We start from the raw sequence: 18,029 nt of genomic DNA, 5'->3' as shown, positions 1-18,029 counted from the left end.
TGGTTGGGGGTCAGTACAACATGATGAATTATATTAAAGGGTTGCAGCATTAGGAAGGTTGAGAACTGCCGGCCTAGACTCTGGACTCTAAGATCTTTCTCATGAATGCCCGTATCTAAAGCTTTATAATTTGGAGCCTCAGAAACAAAAAACAAAAAACAAAAAAGAAGACGTACACCAAATTACACCAAGCACAAAGGATAATGTCTTCAAGGCTTATGAAGTATATTAATACTGACCATATCCTTAGCGTAATCCTTAAAGTTACTCTAGGTGTCTGACCTAGGCTGGGGATGAGTCATCTAGGTCAGCTTAAAGGTGGAAATGCCTGGAAACTTTCCTTCGGGACGTTTTAAAACAGCATCTAAGGTCGGTACCTCTTTCCTGTCTAGAACTCTAATGCAGTTCCGTCAGAGTATAGGGGCAGAGCACCTGATCTTCAGCTCTTCGAAAGGGCATTCTCCTTTCAAGAGCATCACCAAGTCGCTGTATCAGGCATGCACCTGTCTGTCACTGCTAAAGGCCTTCCGTTCACCAACCCTTTCATTCTCTGTCACGAATTCAAAAGACTTCAGTGTTTGTCAAAAGACTATGTTTATGAACTTTTTTTCACAAGCCTTCATTATTTAAAAAAATTACATCAAACTGTATCCTGAAGTCCACTTTAATTCAGAAATTCAGTTATTGACTAAAATATTTTCCAACTATGTCTTATATCACATCCGATCTGCTTTTTTAGGAATCCAACTGCCAACAAAACCTACAGAGCATGCTAGACACCTCCTGTCTAGATACCAGAGTTAGCTCCTTCTCGAGAGCTGCCAGGTACAACACCATGGCTGGAATCCAATCACAGCCCTCCCCCCCGCCTCCCAGGGTGAGTTTTCTATCATCCTCCCCCTACAAGCACAGTTTTCCATGTGCTAATGCATTCCAAAGAGTAAAATACATTCCCTGCACTTTTATTTTCTAGGGCTGAATCAAAAGAAAACCAATGGCAAATGATTTCGGTTAAAGCCTTTCCTAATAAAAAAGATCATTTCAGTGCAGTCAGAGTTTGGAGGCAGAGGGGAGGAAATACAAACACTAAATCATTTTTAAATAGAGAAGAAAAAAAAAAAAGAGGTACTTACAGCCAACCATCATCATGGCCACGGAGAACATCTTTTCCACGTCTGTGGTTGGAGCTATGTTTCCAAATCCTATGGTTGTAAGGCTCGTCATAGTGAAGTAGAGAGAAGACACATACAGGGAGTCCTTGCTGGGCCCTCCTTCCCAGATCCCTGCACTGGTATTGTAGCGATACGGAGTCCCAATGCTCGAAGCCAGCTGGTAGAGCCAGCTGTCTATCTGAATGGTGTTGGTGACTTCATCAATGACCTCATAGTCTCCAATGCTGTACCAGATGCAGGCCAGCCAGTGGGCAACCAGTCCAAACACACACACCAGAAGCACAAGGACCGCTGCTCCATACTCCAGGTAATGGTCCAGTTTCCTAGCAACGCGACCCAGGCGTAAGAGGCGCACCACTTTTAAGGAACTGAAGAGACTGCTGATTCCCTGTGCAAGGGGGGGAAAAAAACATTAAATGACAACAGGGAACAATATAATTTGATCACCCAATTACACACCAAACGCATATGCATAAGAAAATTCTGATTTTAAGTAAGCAAGAAAAGGCCAAAATGATAAATATTTTCCTTTAAAATGCAAATCCCATCCCACCCAGGAATAGAATGTTGTCAAAATCTACTAGCTGGAATGTTTCCATTTGCTAGGAACTGTTCCGTCTAAGAGAAGTATAATTTTCAAATGTGTTCTGCAGAGAGTATAGATAAAGAGGTGGTAAATTCGGGCCCTTTCTTTTTTCTTGCTATGAAAGTTTCCATTGATTCCTTATTTTCTAATAGGTTTAAACACTACCAACCTTCTGAACAAGGAAGCCCAGTCTCACTAGCAAAGGAACAATAACACTTCGATACACATGGGGACAAGAAGCAAAGATGCTCCTCCTTCCCAGTGTCTCCCTGTCCCAGCCTGGAGGAACAGAGCTAAACCTAGGGTTTGTCCACACTCTCCAGATTGCCAGCATCCTCTAGTAACAGTCATAGAGAAGTTCTCCAGAGGAAGAGCAGCAAGACATTCACAACTTGTTTAGCAATTTATTGAAATCAAGGAACGTCCCATACCCAGATTTTTGTAAGCATGTGATAGGTTACCTGGGGAGTAAGGGAGAGGGAGGGGGAGGGGCAGAGAAAAATTAAAGCAATGACCTGGGATGCTTTCACCTGCAAGTCAAGTGAAGGCCGTCACTTCGTCACCATGAATTCTGTTTCCAAGATGGCAGACAAAGCAACCATCCTAACCTACAATGACCAATAGAAAGACGGACCAACTGACAGGACAGAACTGATATGACACCAACAAGATTCTAATCACAGGAGGGTGAAGTTCTTGACACTAAAGGCAAAAAATAAAAAAGGCTTCAGAATGCATCTGCTCCGTTACATATTTTCTATCATGGAGATTTTGAAGAGAGAGGAAAGCCAGAACACAAGATGCAGAAGCAACTGCTCCTGAAGAAGTGAAAAGTGGCAGGCCATTCTGGCAAATTCGTCTCCACCTGGCTCTCTTTAGGCTGGCCTCGAATTCACTTGCCAGCACTCAGATGCTGTGTCATACAAACAGCCTGGAAATAAATTCCCTTTTCACTTGAACAGTTGGAGTAAAAATAAGACGTCGAACTTTAAGTACTTACAAGAAGTGGAACTAGGGCTGAGGACATGACTCAGCCGGGAGAGCGCCTGCTGCTCCAGCATGGGGAACCCGAGTTTAACCCCCAGAGAACTTGTGAAAGGGGTCAGGCATGGCTGCACATGCCCATAATCCCAGGAGGAGGGAGGCAGGAACAGGAGTCCAGTCCCCAGTGGGAGACACTGTCCCAAATTAAATAAAGTGAGAATAAGATGGACAGTCTTTGAGAAAGGAGCAAATCCTGGGGACAGAGACAGACAGACAGACAGAGACAGAGATAGAGACAGAGACAGGCAGACAGACAGACAGACAGACAGAGACATAGACAGAGAGAGAGAGAGACACACACACAGAGAGAGAAAGAGAGAGAGAGAGAGAGAGAGAGAGAGAGAGAGAGAGAGAGAGAGAGAGAGATGTATATATAAACACAAGAGAAAACGAAGGAAGGAAAGAAAGAAGGAAGGAGGGAGCAAGGAGGGAGGGAGGAAGGGATGTCCTGTAATGCACATCACTGTTGCCCACCTGGTCTCTGAGGCTCAGTTCTTTCCTCTTTCTTGGAGGGAAAGAAGGAAGGAAGGAATGAGGAATGAAAAGAAGGGAGCGGAAGGAGAATGAAAATAAGACAAATAGGCATTATACAGTGACATCAATGTTCTGTAAAGTGAGAAGCTTCCACACAGCTCCAAAACGCTTAAATATAGAGATGAACAATTGTATGCAAGCAAGAAAATAGGGGCTTATGGAGCAACTCCTGTGTGCTAGGGCTTTGGGTTGAGAGCTGGGGACATTAAGATAAATATGGTTTGCCTCTGCTTTAAAGGAGTTCATAATTGAAACGCATGAAAGCTCAGAGTTCAATGTTTAAAAGTTTTTAAATGCTGCTGTGGATGCTGTTTTCTAGGTACCTTGAATTTGTGAAGAACTGGTGGGGCTTCTTTAAATTCTGCATAGAAAAAAGTCATTTCTCCTTGAATTCTCCATTAAAAACAGAAGGAAAACCACACCACCCCATTTGAACTAATCAGTTACCACAAGCCCAAGCTAGAATGTATCAGTCAGAATCTACTTGAATTGGAGTCCCAAAGAAAGAGAGACGATTTATCCAAAACGAATCAGGCCAGCCTGAACCACAGCTGCTCTCGGGGCCACTTATTCAAAAGCACATTTTCCACAGCCTGGCCCAGCTTCACTTAAATAAAACACAAGATGCTTTTTGAACATAGGTTTGGCCACAGGTTCTATGACTACCTTTTCTCTTTTTAACTTGTTTTTAAGCAATTCCCCAACTGGCATGCTTTGCACAGTCATCTTCCAAGGCTACCCTTCCCACATTTCTGTTATGGTCTGGAATTCTTGTCAGGCATGCCTCTGGCCCTTTTAAGGTTTCGCTGGTCTTATGATGGATAGTCCCCAAGACATCTTCTCAGAACACTCAACAAAATCACCCCTGGGTTTCTTACACAGGAGGCAAACATCTGCTATACATTTCCATGTAAATACCCTGTGGATCCCAAAGGCCTGAAGGGCACAGGGGTGCTTCGCTTCTCTCAACTCAGTTCTTTACCCCTGTCCTGTAATGCACATCACTGTTGCCCGCCTGGTCTCTGAGGCTCAGTTCTTTCCTCCTTCTTACACTTCAGCTGTACAAGCCCTGGGCTGCTCAGCATTTGACATGCTTAAGAGTGACATTTATCCATTCTTCTACTGAGGGACACTTAGGCTGTTTCCAGGTTCTGGCTAATATAAGTAAGGCTGCTATGAACATGGTTGAGTATATGTCCTTGTTGTGTGCTGGAGCATCTTCTGGGTATATTCCAAGGAGTGGAATAGCTGAGTCTTGAGGAAGCCCTATTCCAAGTTTTCTGAGATAGCACCAGATAGATTTCCAAAGTGGTTGTACCAGTTTGCATTCCCACCAGCAAGGAAGGAGTGTTCCTCTCTCCCCGCATCCTCGCCAGCATGTGGTGTCGCTTGAATTTTTTATCTTAGCCATTCTGATGGGTGTAAGACAGATTCTCAGAGTTGTTTTGACTTGTATTTTCCTGATGACTAAGGAGGTTGAGCATTTCTTTAAGTGTTTCTCAAGCCATTTGATATTCCTCTGTTGAGAATTCTCTGTTTAGTTCTGAGCCCCATTTCTAAATTGGGTTATTTGATTTCGTGGTGTTTAATTTCTTGAGTTCTTTATATATTTTTGATAATAGACCTTTGTCAGATGTAGGGTTGGTGAAATACCACTCAGATATTAAAAACAAGAAATTCCAAAAATTTGTGGACAAATGCATTGAACTAGAAATTATCATAATGAGTGAGTTAACCCAGACGCAGAAAGAATCAAATGGTATATACTCACTTATATCTGGACACTAGCCCAAGGGATATGTTCCATGAAAGTCTTCACTTACCAGGAAAGTGGGACAGAGGGGAGGACATCCTATTGGGACTTTAGGTGAGAGAAGTAAGGGAGAATGGGAAAATAGAAGGATCCAGAGGGTCCTAGAAATCTACAAGAAGAACATTATGATGGGCAGATCTGGGCCCAGGGGTCCTGCTCAAACTATGGCACCAGCCAAGGACAATATGTGCAGTAAACTTCGAACTCCTACCCAGATCTAGCCAATGGACAGGACATTCTCCAAAGCTGAGTGGAGAATGGGGACTGACTTTCACACAAACGCTGGTGCCCCATATTTGACCACGTCCCCTGGATGGGGAGAACTAGTCGCACTCAGGGGAAAGATAGCAGACTACCAAGAAGAGACTTGATACCCTATGAGCATATACAGGGGGAGGAGGTCCCTCTCAGACACAGTCAAAGGGGGAGGGGAGTAGAAGGAATGTGGGGGGGGGGGAGGGAGGAATAGGAGGATAGAAGGGATGGGATAACAATTTAGATGTAATATGAATAAATTATATATATTTTATTATATATATATATATATATATATATATATATATATATATATATATATAAAATTTACCCAGATTACAAACCTATCAAAATGTTTCTCTCTCTTTTGCTCCTATGGCCATTCTTTGGTCATGGTTTCATATTCTGTTTTGTGTTAGTCATTGTTGCTGCTGCTGTATTTGTTGCACTTGTGCAATGAGAACAACCTCTTCTCACATCCTGTAAGTCCCAATCACACTGTACAAGCTACCAGCATAAAACCTTTAAGATGTACATCTGTCTAATCTTGTCCCTTTCTGACCTCAAACCATTTTCTACTGGCTTATTTATTCACGGATTAAATATGGGTTTCCTACCTTGATGGCCTGGTCTTAATCTACCCCAGCCACTCGTCTATATGAGTGTCAGGCTGCTGCAGGATCTGCTCACGCTCATCTCCTTGAGCAGAATCCCAGGATGCTCCATGCCGCGTTGCCAATGGGTTATTCCCTCTACTAAAATAGTCCTTCCCTCCTATTGTCTTGGTGGCTAGGATCTTCTGTCGCGGCAAATATTCTCTCCTGCACTGTCCTCATTGTCATACTCTCACCTTCTCTCCCCACTGAGAACTGAGTGTTATCATACGCTCTTTGCACATCTGTAGTGAAACAATTATCACAATCACACTTTATTACAAATCTGTTTGCGTGCATGACATGCCAGGAAACTAGGAACTCCTTGAGGAGTGTATTATTGTCCATTACCAATCTGGCAGATGAAACTACATTAAACAGTCAATACAGTCATGAAATGAAGAAGTAACTCTTAAAACAAACAAATGTGGGCATACTTTGGTTATAACTAACAAACTGACTGGACAGCATAATGTGCAGAAACAGCCTGAGTAAATTAGCACTGCATGAACAGAGTTCAGAAATGAATATGAAGAAAAGATCTCACTAGCTGCACTGACCAGGCCACACATTTAAATGGCACAGTGGATATAGCCACCAGAGGACCGCAGGGAAAGAACTAAAATCCATAGACTTCAGGAAATGGGGAAGGACTTGAAGAAACAGGGAGTGAGCAGAATGCAATGATATACACACATACAGGTCAGGAATAAGCTCATTCTACGCAAGCCCAATGTGAGCTGCCAGGCTCATTGCTGGACTGGCATGATGGAGGGATGCACCAAAGACATCAAATCCGTGTGCCATGTATTCCATGTGGCCAGCTGATCCTTCACTGCTGCTTCAAAAAGATAGATTGGCCAATAACACATAGCACAAATTCGGTACATGCCATGAGTGAACACATTTATTGTCCAAGACAACTCTATGTGATAAGTATCGAGAAAACATGGTCCAGAAAAGTTTAGTCATTTCAAAAAGCCCACATAGCTAGAAAAGAAAGTATCTAAGAGCAAACATGAGCAATGTGGCTTCAGAGTCCTTGCTCATTCTGAAACTCAAGATGCCAAGAATGCATGCACTAACCTGTAAGCTGTCACATAGGAGTGGCGTGCTATACAGAACAGAATAAAAAATGGCATACCTAAGCCCCCTTGGCAGGACTCAGTCATAGCAAAGGTTCACAGAGGATGTTCTATGGAGGTACATCGCCACAGGACACATGGCAAGTCCTTTCATTTTACAAAAGTAGGACTCTGGCCTCTTGCTCACAGGGGAGCAGACAGACTTCAAAGGTACGGGAAGTGAACAATGCAAGCATCACCCAAGCGCAGCCATCAAGGTTCTTAACACATCCTTCACAACAACCTCATGCTTTGTAGTCTTCATGCCTGTACCACATCATACACTATATAGTTCCAACAATACAAACCTTGCTGTAAACACCAGAACTGAACACGTCCTCTGAGGCCTCATCAGCACACACAGTTAAACACTCTCCTCTGCTGGGCTCTGATACCCACATGACCATCTTTGTCTACACCCCAGATCAATCCCCATTGTGGCTCAATTCATTCATTGTTTTAGCATTCAGAAACTGTTATCCAAAGTTAATAGACAAATAATTCAGTTGGCTCTGGGGTTTTGTGGTGGTGGTTTATTTGTTTGTTTTTGTTTTGTTTTTATAATGTATGCTTGTCAACTTTTTTTCCGAGACAGGGCTTCTCTGTATAGCTTTGGCTGTCCTGGACTCAATTTGTAGTCCAGGCTGGCCTTGAACTCACTTAGATACACCTGCCTTTGCCTCCCGAGTGCTGGGATTAAAGGCAGGTGCCACCACTGCTCAGATCAGTTGTCTCTGTTTAGAGGCTATCCTTCATCATGTTGTGTCAAGACTAATCCCATGTAATCATTACAAATAAAAACTCAGAATTATCTAAGTCAAATGTCAATTCCTGCAGAATGGATAAGGGGAACTATCTTCATTCAATGAACTGCTACCTAAAAATAAACTAGAATTATACCTAATAACAGGAATCAGTATAAAATATATCATACTAAACAAAATAATAAGACACCATAGAGTGAACAGATTTGCCTAGTCAAGTTCCATGAACTGTGCGCCGGATGTTGATGTGCATCTCTTAAAGTACATTGGAAGACCCCATGGTCGTGCCTGTGATGCTAGCATATCACGAGGCACGTGATCAGATGAACCCTCATTCATCCTAATGCTAGAGAGCAGGATTAGCCAAACTCCGAATCTAAAATAAAGCATTTTCTAACCTTACGGCTCCTTCCTATGACCTCTGCAATGGGCTACAAATTGGACTTAATTCATTGGTAACTTTAATTTCACTCTTCTGACAACATTTGATACTTTTACAGACTTGTCTTCAAAAGTTCTCTCTTACTTCATGCATACTTTTAGTAACAATTTCTTGATTCTCTATTTTCCACCAGTGTTAAGAGTTCATTCACTTTCTGCTTCATTTCCCTGCAAACTTCTCTGTCCTTTTGTGCTCTCCCCTGCACCCCGTAGCTTTCTACCTAATTCTAACCTCTGAGATCTCGAAGCACAAATTCTTGGGGCTCTTCTGGTGGAAAAAAATATCAAACACAGACAGCAAATGCACAATAGAACACAGTAGGGTTAATGGGGGACTTTCATCCATCCTGTTGGCCTTTCCCACCCTTTGCCTTGACAAACCCCCCAGGCCATAGTAAAGCATGGAACATCATAGAGCAAGAGAAAGCCGCTTGCTATTAACTCTTCCATTCTGTTGTGGATTGTCACATGATGGAGGGTTGGGAACAAGTCCTAGCAGTGATAGAGCTACCTAAAAGACACGTCGATTTCTTCTGTTGACCACCACTTACAATGGTAGGCACACAATTCAGGCAGTATTCCTTCCTGCTTTCTTCCTTTCCTTCTTGTGTAAACATAAGAAACATAATCAAAGGACTTTCCTGCCCAAGAGTCCCATGACAATCAAGAGAGAAAAAGAGCCGATATTGAGACACAGCATCCTGCCGCACGGCTTTTCACTTATATCTTGCCATGTTGCAACACGGGGTTTTTTGACAGACCATTTTTCTTAAACCGCAGCTGGGATTATTTTCCCTCTTGTTGTATCAGCTTCCCCTCTGCAAAGTGACTTGTTAGCTCCCATTAAGAGAGAGGATTCAGTTTAGAGCCCTCACATCAGAGCCAGCCTTCTGGCTTGTTTAGTGTAACAGAATGTGATATGAATGTCATGGTATCAGTTCTAAACCTAGACCACAAATCACTTGCACAGCTCTATTCATGGTCTTAGAAGCCCACCGAGTTACCGAATGAAGAAGACCAAGCAAGCTTTTGGTCAAGAAAAGACCACAGAAGCAGCCCACTGCATCATGAGCTTCAGTCAACTCAGCAGTCAGCTACTGATATATGTGTGGGTGAACTGGACCAAAACAAGACCAAAACCAAACTACTCAACCAAAGCACAGAATCATCTTTTGTAATTTTTTAAAACGTAATGCTTGAATTGCAGAAGAAAATATGAATATTTATCTGACACAAATTTGAACCAAAATCACCAAGTAGGAAAGACATGGGCCTGCAATTTGAAATAATATTTAATATACAATTGTTAGGTACATTTGTCTATTACATTAGAAAACATGCTACTATCATACTTTACATGGATTCATAACAGTCAATTCTCCATAATGTGGAAATAAAAGTTATGACTACATATACCTTCAAAGGATTTCTGAAATCCAATCTTACCTAAACGTCTCTCATTACCTTAAGTGGTACCAACACAAATAGTCCTCTCAATAAACCAAATTCAGAGGTCATCCACCAATTTATCTGCAACAACTTTCCCACTTCTCAGAGACCCATTCCCAAGGACACAATCTGAAGTGCATCATATCCATTGCAGCCTCAACAACCTTGAATTGAAAAATTCTTCCCCTGGACCGCAGCCTCTTCTCTGTTGAGTTCAGTGGCGCAATCATACCAAACCCAATAGTGGTTCAGTCCCAGCGAAGTCACAGATGTTTCCCTCAAATCCCTCAGCCCTCGAAAATCTGTATTTCTCTTATTATACATCACTGTACTGGCAGGTTTTGTGTGCCAACTTGACACATTAGAGTCATCAGAAAGGAAGTATCCTTTCTGCTGCGAGGTCCTCTATGGGGTCCAGCTGTAAGGCACTCTATTTCCGGGCTGGCAGTCCTGGGTTCTATAGGAAAGCAGGCTGAGCAATCCATAGGAAGTAAGCCATGGCCCCTGCATCAGCTCCTGCCTCCAGATTCCAGCCCTGCTTGAGTTCATGTCCTGACTTCCTCCAGGGATGGACTGTGATCTGGAGGTGAAAGGCAAATGAACACGTCCCTCCCCAATTTGCTTTTTGGTTGTAGTGTTTTGTTGCTGCCATAGAAGCCCTGACTAAGGCAAGCCATAATTCTGATAACATCAACACTAGGAATTTGTTTAGCACTTCTTACTCTCCTTATCTACTCTCTACCAAAATCTGTTTCCTCACCAATTCTCAACTTTCTTTACACCTGGTTAAGGTGTAAGGAAGACATAGAGGAGATGACCTATCATACAAATTCACTAGTCAACTTCAATGCATTTCTCAACTACTTAGCAACTTTGGTTTTTGTTTGTTTGTTTGTTTGCTTGCTTGCTTTTTGTTTTTGTATCTTCATTTATTCACTGTATTTTAAACTGTCTCTACTGCTAACCATTCCTCATTCAATTATATTTTCCCATAGAAGGTATTAAAATTTAAGAATTATTATGTCTCTCAGTAAAAATGATAATATAGCCCCTTTGGTGTCTTAAAGATGTTGTCTGATTAAGAAATCAGACACCAAGAAGTATCCTTGACATATTCTTTTAAACATTCTTTACTCCTAAACTGCCTTTAAGTTTTATTAGTTTTCACCCAAGTATCACTCAATTGTCCATTGCTTTCCAATTACACTGTCTCCACAGCACGAGCATCTCTCCTATACCTACAAGATGCCCCAATGCTTTTATCTGAAGGCATTCTGTCTGTTATGAGTATTATTAAAAGTTTTGTTGTCAAAATCACTACCAGCTTATCATCATAGCTTTTAATTATTCCAAATTTTGTTCAGCATTGCACCTACATAATCTAACACATGCTGATCACTCTAATCTCAGTCTGAACCACTTTCTTGTTCCCTGACCACCTCACTTCTGATCCTTTGACTGTACCCGCTCCCTCCAACACAAGGACTCTGCATTTGTTATTTGTTCTAGAAGGAATGTCTATGATTCTTCTGCGTTCCTGAACTCCATGGCTCTACTAATACTTTGCTCAGTCATCTTCTCCTCAGACCACCTTCCCTTTCCTATCAAGACCAAGTCACTTTGTTATATGATCTCAAAGGGAACTACACATTTTCCTCATGATATTTTTCTTTGTAGTTGTGTGTGCCCATCATATTTTGTTCATTCTTTTATCCACAGGACAGCCTTGGTGTTTTGGCGTATAGTAGGCACTCAAATATTTATCAAAAATAGTTCACTAATAAAGGATTAAAATAATAAGTATATGTCTCTCATAATAATTTTTAACACCACCAGAATTGATACTGTAATAAATAATTAAAAGATATTTAGTTTTCACATGTAGACTGCATCGGGCAACTGGATAGAAACCACAAAACAATAATAGGCTCTGTTTCATAAGTCCTGGGCCTGTATTCTAACTAGATTTTATACATGAATGACTACATAGTCCATTTCCATTTCCTTTTGTAGAGTGCAATTTCAAGACTGAGAGAAAATTGCAAACTACATTTGTTATCTGAACCTCTAACCCAGATAACAAATTCTATTGCCTCCTTTCTATTCAGAACGCTCTTCTCTGACTCATGCTACCAAGAGCTCCATAGGGAAATAATCCTAATTACTCTGAGCATTAGCAGCATCCTTCAGTAGGGGCTCTGAATTTAAATGACTTGTACATGACACCTGCTTTAGCCAATTTGTATTCTTCCTGAATCACGGTGACTTGCATAGACAGATAGGTAGGTAGATGGAAAGATAAAAGATAGATAGATAGATAGATAGATAGATAGATAGATAGATAGATAACAGGTAGAGAAAAGGATGTTTCCATTTGGCAACAATAATTTACTAATTTTTTAATGTTTCCCATTACAGATGAGACTTTCTTTTTAATAACCATTGGGTCAATGGGTAAATATAAAGCCTGACTAAAATATGCAACATACAAAGAGGCATATTGACTAAAACATTTGCTTTCTCCAAACATTATATTTACAATCAACATCCTACTTGAATAAATTTTACAGCCTTTGTAATCCAATCCAGACTCTGTAACACAGCCTGCCTTTGCCCACCTCACTCTGCAGCTCTCTCCTGCTCTCTGTCCATAGAGAACTTCTTTCCTTCTTTTCAAAAATTCCATATTCCCCTGGGAGATCACCAAGCATACTGTTTAAAACAGCTTCTCTAACCTATCGACTGTTTCTTTCGCCTGATAAATTTCTCCTCATCTTCCAGGTCTGAGCTTAAACATCATTGCTTTAGAGACTTCTCTTAGCTAGTCTCTTCTTCAAAGAATTTGGGTCTCTGGTTCTATAGCACTGATAGTTGGTCCAAGAAATGCTGGCAGAATAAAGTAGCAGTCAATGAAATTTGAAACAGAAAAGGGCTCAAAGTATTGCAATTGACTATGTAAGCAAATTAAAAGTGGAAAAGTTAAGTAATGTGCTTATTAGTTTTTATCAACTTGAGACACACTAGAATTACTGAAGAAGAGTGAACCTCAAATAAGGAATTGCCTCCATCAAGTTTGCCCATAGGCAAGTCTGTGAGGCACTTCCTTGATTGATTTAAGATAGCCCAGGCCATGCGAAAGGGACCATCCCTGGCTAGGTGGTCCTGGGTTTCATAGAAAAACAAGCTGAGCCATCCATACACAATAAATAAGTAAATGGCTCCCTACCATGGTCCCTGCTTCGGCTCCTGCTTGACTTCATGCAGTAACTTCCCTTGATGAGGGACTGTGACATGAAAGCATAAAGCAAATAAACCCTTTCATGCCTGTTTGCTTTGAGACAGTGTTTTACCACAGCAAAGAAGACGATTAAGGCAGTATATAACCCAGAGTTTTCCAGGGAAATGGAACCAATAGGAGACCTACAGATAGAAATAGACACAGTATAAAGAGAGGAAAAATTACCGATGTATAAGGTATTTCTTCTACCAAAGAGACATCTACAATTATAAAGAGATCCTTATTTGTATCTATCAGGCAAGAAAAAGGTTTAAGAAATTAGCTGATATGAATATGAGAGCTTTCCGCCCCATATGTTACCATCTGTAAACAGAACGTCCAGGAGAGCCAATGGCATAGGTCAATCCAAGTCTGAAGACTACCAGTCAGAACTGTCTCATTAGTCCCAGTCTCTGAGCAAGACAAAAACGGGATGAAACACCCAAACAAGTGATAAAACAGAACAGAGAAAAAGAAAACAAAGAGAAGGGAGGAGAAGGAGGAAGAGGAGGAAGAGGAGGAGGAGGAGGAGGAATTCCTCCTTTTTCATCTTTGTTCCATTTGGGTTCTTAACATACTGAAAGAGACCCACCCACATAGGGGAAAGTGCTTTCCTCTATCAAATACACTCGTGCAAATGATCATCTTATCCAGAAAAACAAAACAAAACAAAAACAATAGAATCCCAAAGAATAGAGAGAAGAAAAGCTTGAGGATAAACTGAGTGAATCAAATTAACAACAGGACAGCCGAGGAAAGATCTGCAAATCCTTAGAAAGCTAGAGCTTTGGAGTATAAAGCAATTTTCCCAAGATGATCCCTTTCTAATCATTTTAGCGACAATATATGTTCATGCATTTGTATGAGCTATATTTTAAACTATATCAATGTCAAAGCAAGACAAATAAATGTGGTCAGAAAGTAACTCCGTGTTTCCTTGAGCCCATTCTGATCTCAACTTATCTCCTCCCCACGCCATCACTCCCTTAATGCACTGGTCAACTTTGTAGTGTTAGACCCACTCACCTAATATTAGAATTGGCTGTGTATTGGGCCAAAGCCTTCTCAGACACTTTGATCTAAGACCATATTTTACTTTCTACATTACCACAGTTTCTTTTCCTATGCTTTAAAACAATGCCATGTGGGTATTTAAACTGCCCATCACTTGAAGCTACACGAATATCTTTTTTGTGTGTTTGTTTGTTTTGTTGTATTGTTTTTGGTTTTTGCAGACAAGGTTTCTCTGTGTACCCTTGCTGTCCTGGACCCCACAGCATTCTGCCTGCCTCTGCTTTCCTAGTACTGAGATTTCAGGCGTACACCACATCCAGCTAGATAATTGTTCTTAACCACATTTAACAACAGCATGCTTTCCTACCTGGTTCAACTTCCAATCACTCAAGTCGTTATCTATGTTATTGTCTTGTATTATCTTAATTTGTAAGACATATATATGCTGCTTACATTTTACATGCTTGTTCACTGTGTTTTTCCCTCACGAGAATATAAACCCTAACCAAGATGACCTTAACTTGACTAATCTGTCAGCAGGCTTCATCTCAGTTCCAAGTCCCTGTCTTCCCTTCCCTTAGAGCATTTACCACAGAAAATGATGTCTCATGAAAAACTCTTTCTCCAATCCTTTAGGATGGAAAATTCCTAGCTCCTCACCAGTTGTATAAATCAGGAATGACTTGGTCAGGGACTTTGGGGCATATTTCTCAAGCCATATTCATCAAAAAGACAGAGCCTGCCCTAATACCCCAAATCTCAGCCCAACTTTGATGAGCACCAATTAGCAAGCACAGGTGGCTAATCCCACTGACCAACTTTCCCTAGATTTGTCTCAGCAAACTGAGTTCGTTCTCCTCCCTCCGTGGCAGCAATCTCTCCCCAACAGTCCTGAATAAGGAATTCTTTGTTCTTACTAACGATGCCTGATACAATTTCTCTCAACTCTTTCCATGAAGACAGAATGATTTGCAAGCTCATGCACCACTAGATCCTTACCACTTAGAGTAAAAAGGTACACAGTATATAGTTTGGAGCAAATCAGTGAACAAAATGAAGGACAGGCTTTTTTCTTTGTGCACATAAAGGATGACTTTGGTAGAAAATAAATAAATAAATTCTTCTTGGGCCACCTGTGTGTATTTCTAAATGTAGCATCACATCCCTGAACCAGTGACTCTTCTCTCTACATGCCAGAAACACCATGAAATGGTATAAACCTATCATCTATGCTAATGTGGAAATTTATGTCTTCTAAAACTGATTTGGCCAATATAGACAATATTATCATTATTAACTAGACATATTCTATTAACTTTTATTTTTAGGTTTTAATGCTGAACATGAAGTACAATAGATTCTAAAATTCAAACAGATACATTGGATCTAAAAACTTATAATTACAAGAAAGAAATGTTGTCGGGTTCCTGATATCTATACCTCCTCATTAAAAGTGTCTAGGACAAAGGAATGGGAGGAGCTCACAAGCCCCACCCCCCAATGAGGAGCTATTGATAGTAAATGGTTTGTGAGGAAAAAATTAATTGGTTTTTTTTTAAGGATGTGACTGTTAGTAGGTTGACCACACTCTAGAGGATGGCCCCATAGCCATGAGTATAAGAGTAATACAAACTGAATTCCTTGGATTAAAAAAAATTTTTTAATGATTTTAAAAAGAGGTGATGTGGAAGTATGGGGTTGATCTCAGAGGAGGTGGGGGAGGTGTAAGTGACAAATATGATTAAAATATATTGTGTGCAATTCTCAAAGAATTAATAAAAATAGTATTTTAAGTGTCTAGAACAGTTCTAACAGCTATAAAATAATTTTAAAAGCTTTTAAGGAAAGCCATAGAAAACTTAATATAATTCCTTGTGCGATGTTAAGAGTATGTGAAGTGATCTAATTTTTAATTGGCACATTGATCTAAACACAAATACATATTGCCTTAGCCCAAGCATGATTGCACATCCCTGCATTCCCAGCACTCAGAAGCTTGAAAGAGGAGGAGTAATAAGTCCAGGCCAACCTCAGTTGAAAGGAAGAGAAGGGAAATCAGGAAAGTGAGAGAGAGAGAGAGAGAGAGAGAGAGAGAGAGAGAGAGAGAGGGAAAAAAGAAAAATGGAGATGAAAGAGAGGAGAAAGAGAGCAAAGGGGAGGAGTCAATAAGCTCCAAAGAACACAAAGCAGAAATGTGCTGGTAAAATCCTTATCTGTGCCTGAAGCACTGACCAATTAAACATGTCAACTCACAAGGCTGCCATAGATAGTTACCAGCAGAGCCAGTAGGCATACTGGTGAGGAATCACTGCCTGTCTGTAGCCCAGCCTCTTCTATGGGGATTGGCCTTATAGGCATCTGTGGAACTGTCTGCAGAGCTCTGGCCTTTGTGCCCCATCTTCCAGCAGCAGACAAGTCAAATATGAGAAAGCTACCTTGACTTAAAGTCATGCGATCTGAAACTGCCTTCACCCAATCATTCCATTTGACAGAGAACTGAAACTGCTTTATTCGCTACCTCTGTGGCTACAAAAAGTGACCTTATTTTCCAGGAACTTCCTTCCCCAAATTCTTGGATTTTTTGTTTGTTTGTTTTTTGTTTTTTGGTTTTTTGTTGTTGTTGTTGTTATTGCAAATGTCCAAAGCCTCATAACCAATCAGTAGAAAACACCAGCAAACAGCCCGCCCTCTTAAGATCCATTCAGTTCTTTGCCTTAAAACCCACATGTTGGAACTGTGTGTGTCTCAGTGGTGGAGCCCATGGTCAGCATGTACAAAGCCCGAAACCAGGCCCAAAATAAAAGACTCACCCTCACTTTGCTACCACTATGAACACTCAACTGTTGCATCATAGCTTTACATCTTGCCTGATTTAAAGCTCCACAGCCTGTCCTCACTTACAAACACTGACCTTGCATCGCATCTTCATTCCTCAATAGTTTCTGTCCTTGTTTTTCCTCTTAGTGACACAGCCAACCCTTCATAAGCTAATGTTCTCCCTCACTTTTGATCAGGAAGAAAGTCAACTCTGCTTTGTCTTATTGGCAAGTTGTATTAGCAGTTCGGGTGTATGCAGCTTTTGACAGCCGTGTGACAGGAGAGCCCACCAAACCTTTAGTAACAATAGCCCAGGTGTAGGTTTAAGGGTCTCACGTGGATATGTCAGAGTTGCACCATTCAAGGAACTCACTTTACACTTTGGCAGCCTCATCTGGGTCTGTATAGTTCACTGACAGTTCCTTGTTGTTCAGATACAGTTTTTGACCCTTCTTTTTAACCTAAGTTTTACTTCCAGGGAACAGATGAATTTCCTTCTTTGGTTTCTAGAAAACAAAGGAAGATAGCTGACCACCGTCAAAATCTCATGCAGAAAGGGAAATGTTTTACTCACTCCTCACAATGTCTAAGAAATAATCTTTGGTTTATTTGTTTTGTTTTGTTTTTTTCCTTTCTTTTTTTCTTTTTGAGGCAGGATCTCACTGTGCAGTTGACTGGCCTAACAACTCCCTGTGTAGAGCAAGCTTGCCTCAAAGTAGAGATCTGCTTGTCTCCTCCTCCTCCTCCTTCTCCTCTTCTGTCTCCTCTTCTTCCACCTTTGTCTCCCAGGATTTAAATTGTTCATGACCACACCCAGCTGAAACAAAACTTTTTAAAGGTAAAGACACCAATGGCAGAGATAAGCATACTCCTGTGAATTGGTGTACATTACAAGAAAGAAGTATTATCATGGAACTAAGTGAAACAATACTGATGTAGGAGGAGGATGCATAGAAATAGGATTTCTCAAGCTTGGGGATGAGTGCTGCACGAAAGGATGAGAACAGCGTCTACACAAGCATCTACACGCGAAGGTGCACTCTTCACACACAGCGTGCAAAGAGCAATGCGTTTCAGCTCTCCTTT

General features: G+C 41.0%; 1 protein-coding gene across 1 annotated transcript in view; it reads right to left on the bottom strand.

The window, feature by feature from the left end:
* Positions 1–18,029, bottom strand: part of KCNH5 (potassium voltage-gated channel subfamily H member 5) — a 295,802-nt gene that overhangs the window by 201,273 nt on the left and 76,500 nt on the right. Inside the window, exon 7 of the mRNA XM_084792497.1 lies at positions 1,134–1,560. Within this exon, the coding sequence (XP_084648623.1) occupies positions 1,134–1,560 (427 nt within the window). The remainder of the gene's footprint in view (positions 1–1,133; positions 1,561–18,029) is intronic.

This window comes from Acomys minous, assembly GCF_964271855.1.
Source record: "Acomys minous genome assembly, chromosome: 8".
In the NCBI taxonomy this organism is placed as follows: domain Eukaryota; kingdom Metazoa; phylum Chordata; class Mammalia; order Rodentia; family Muridae; genus Acomys; species Acomys minous.
Note: the sequence above shows the minus strand (reverse complement) of the source record. Positions and strands in the feature narration are given on the sequence as shown.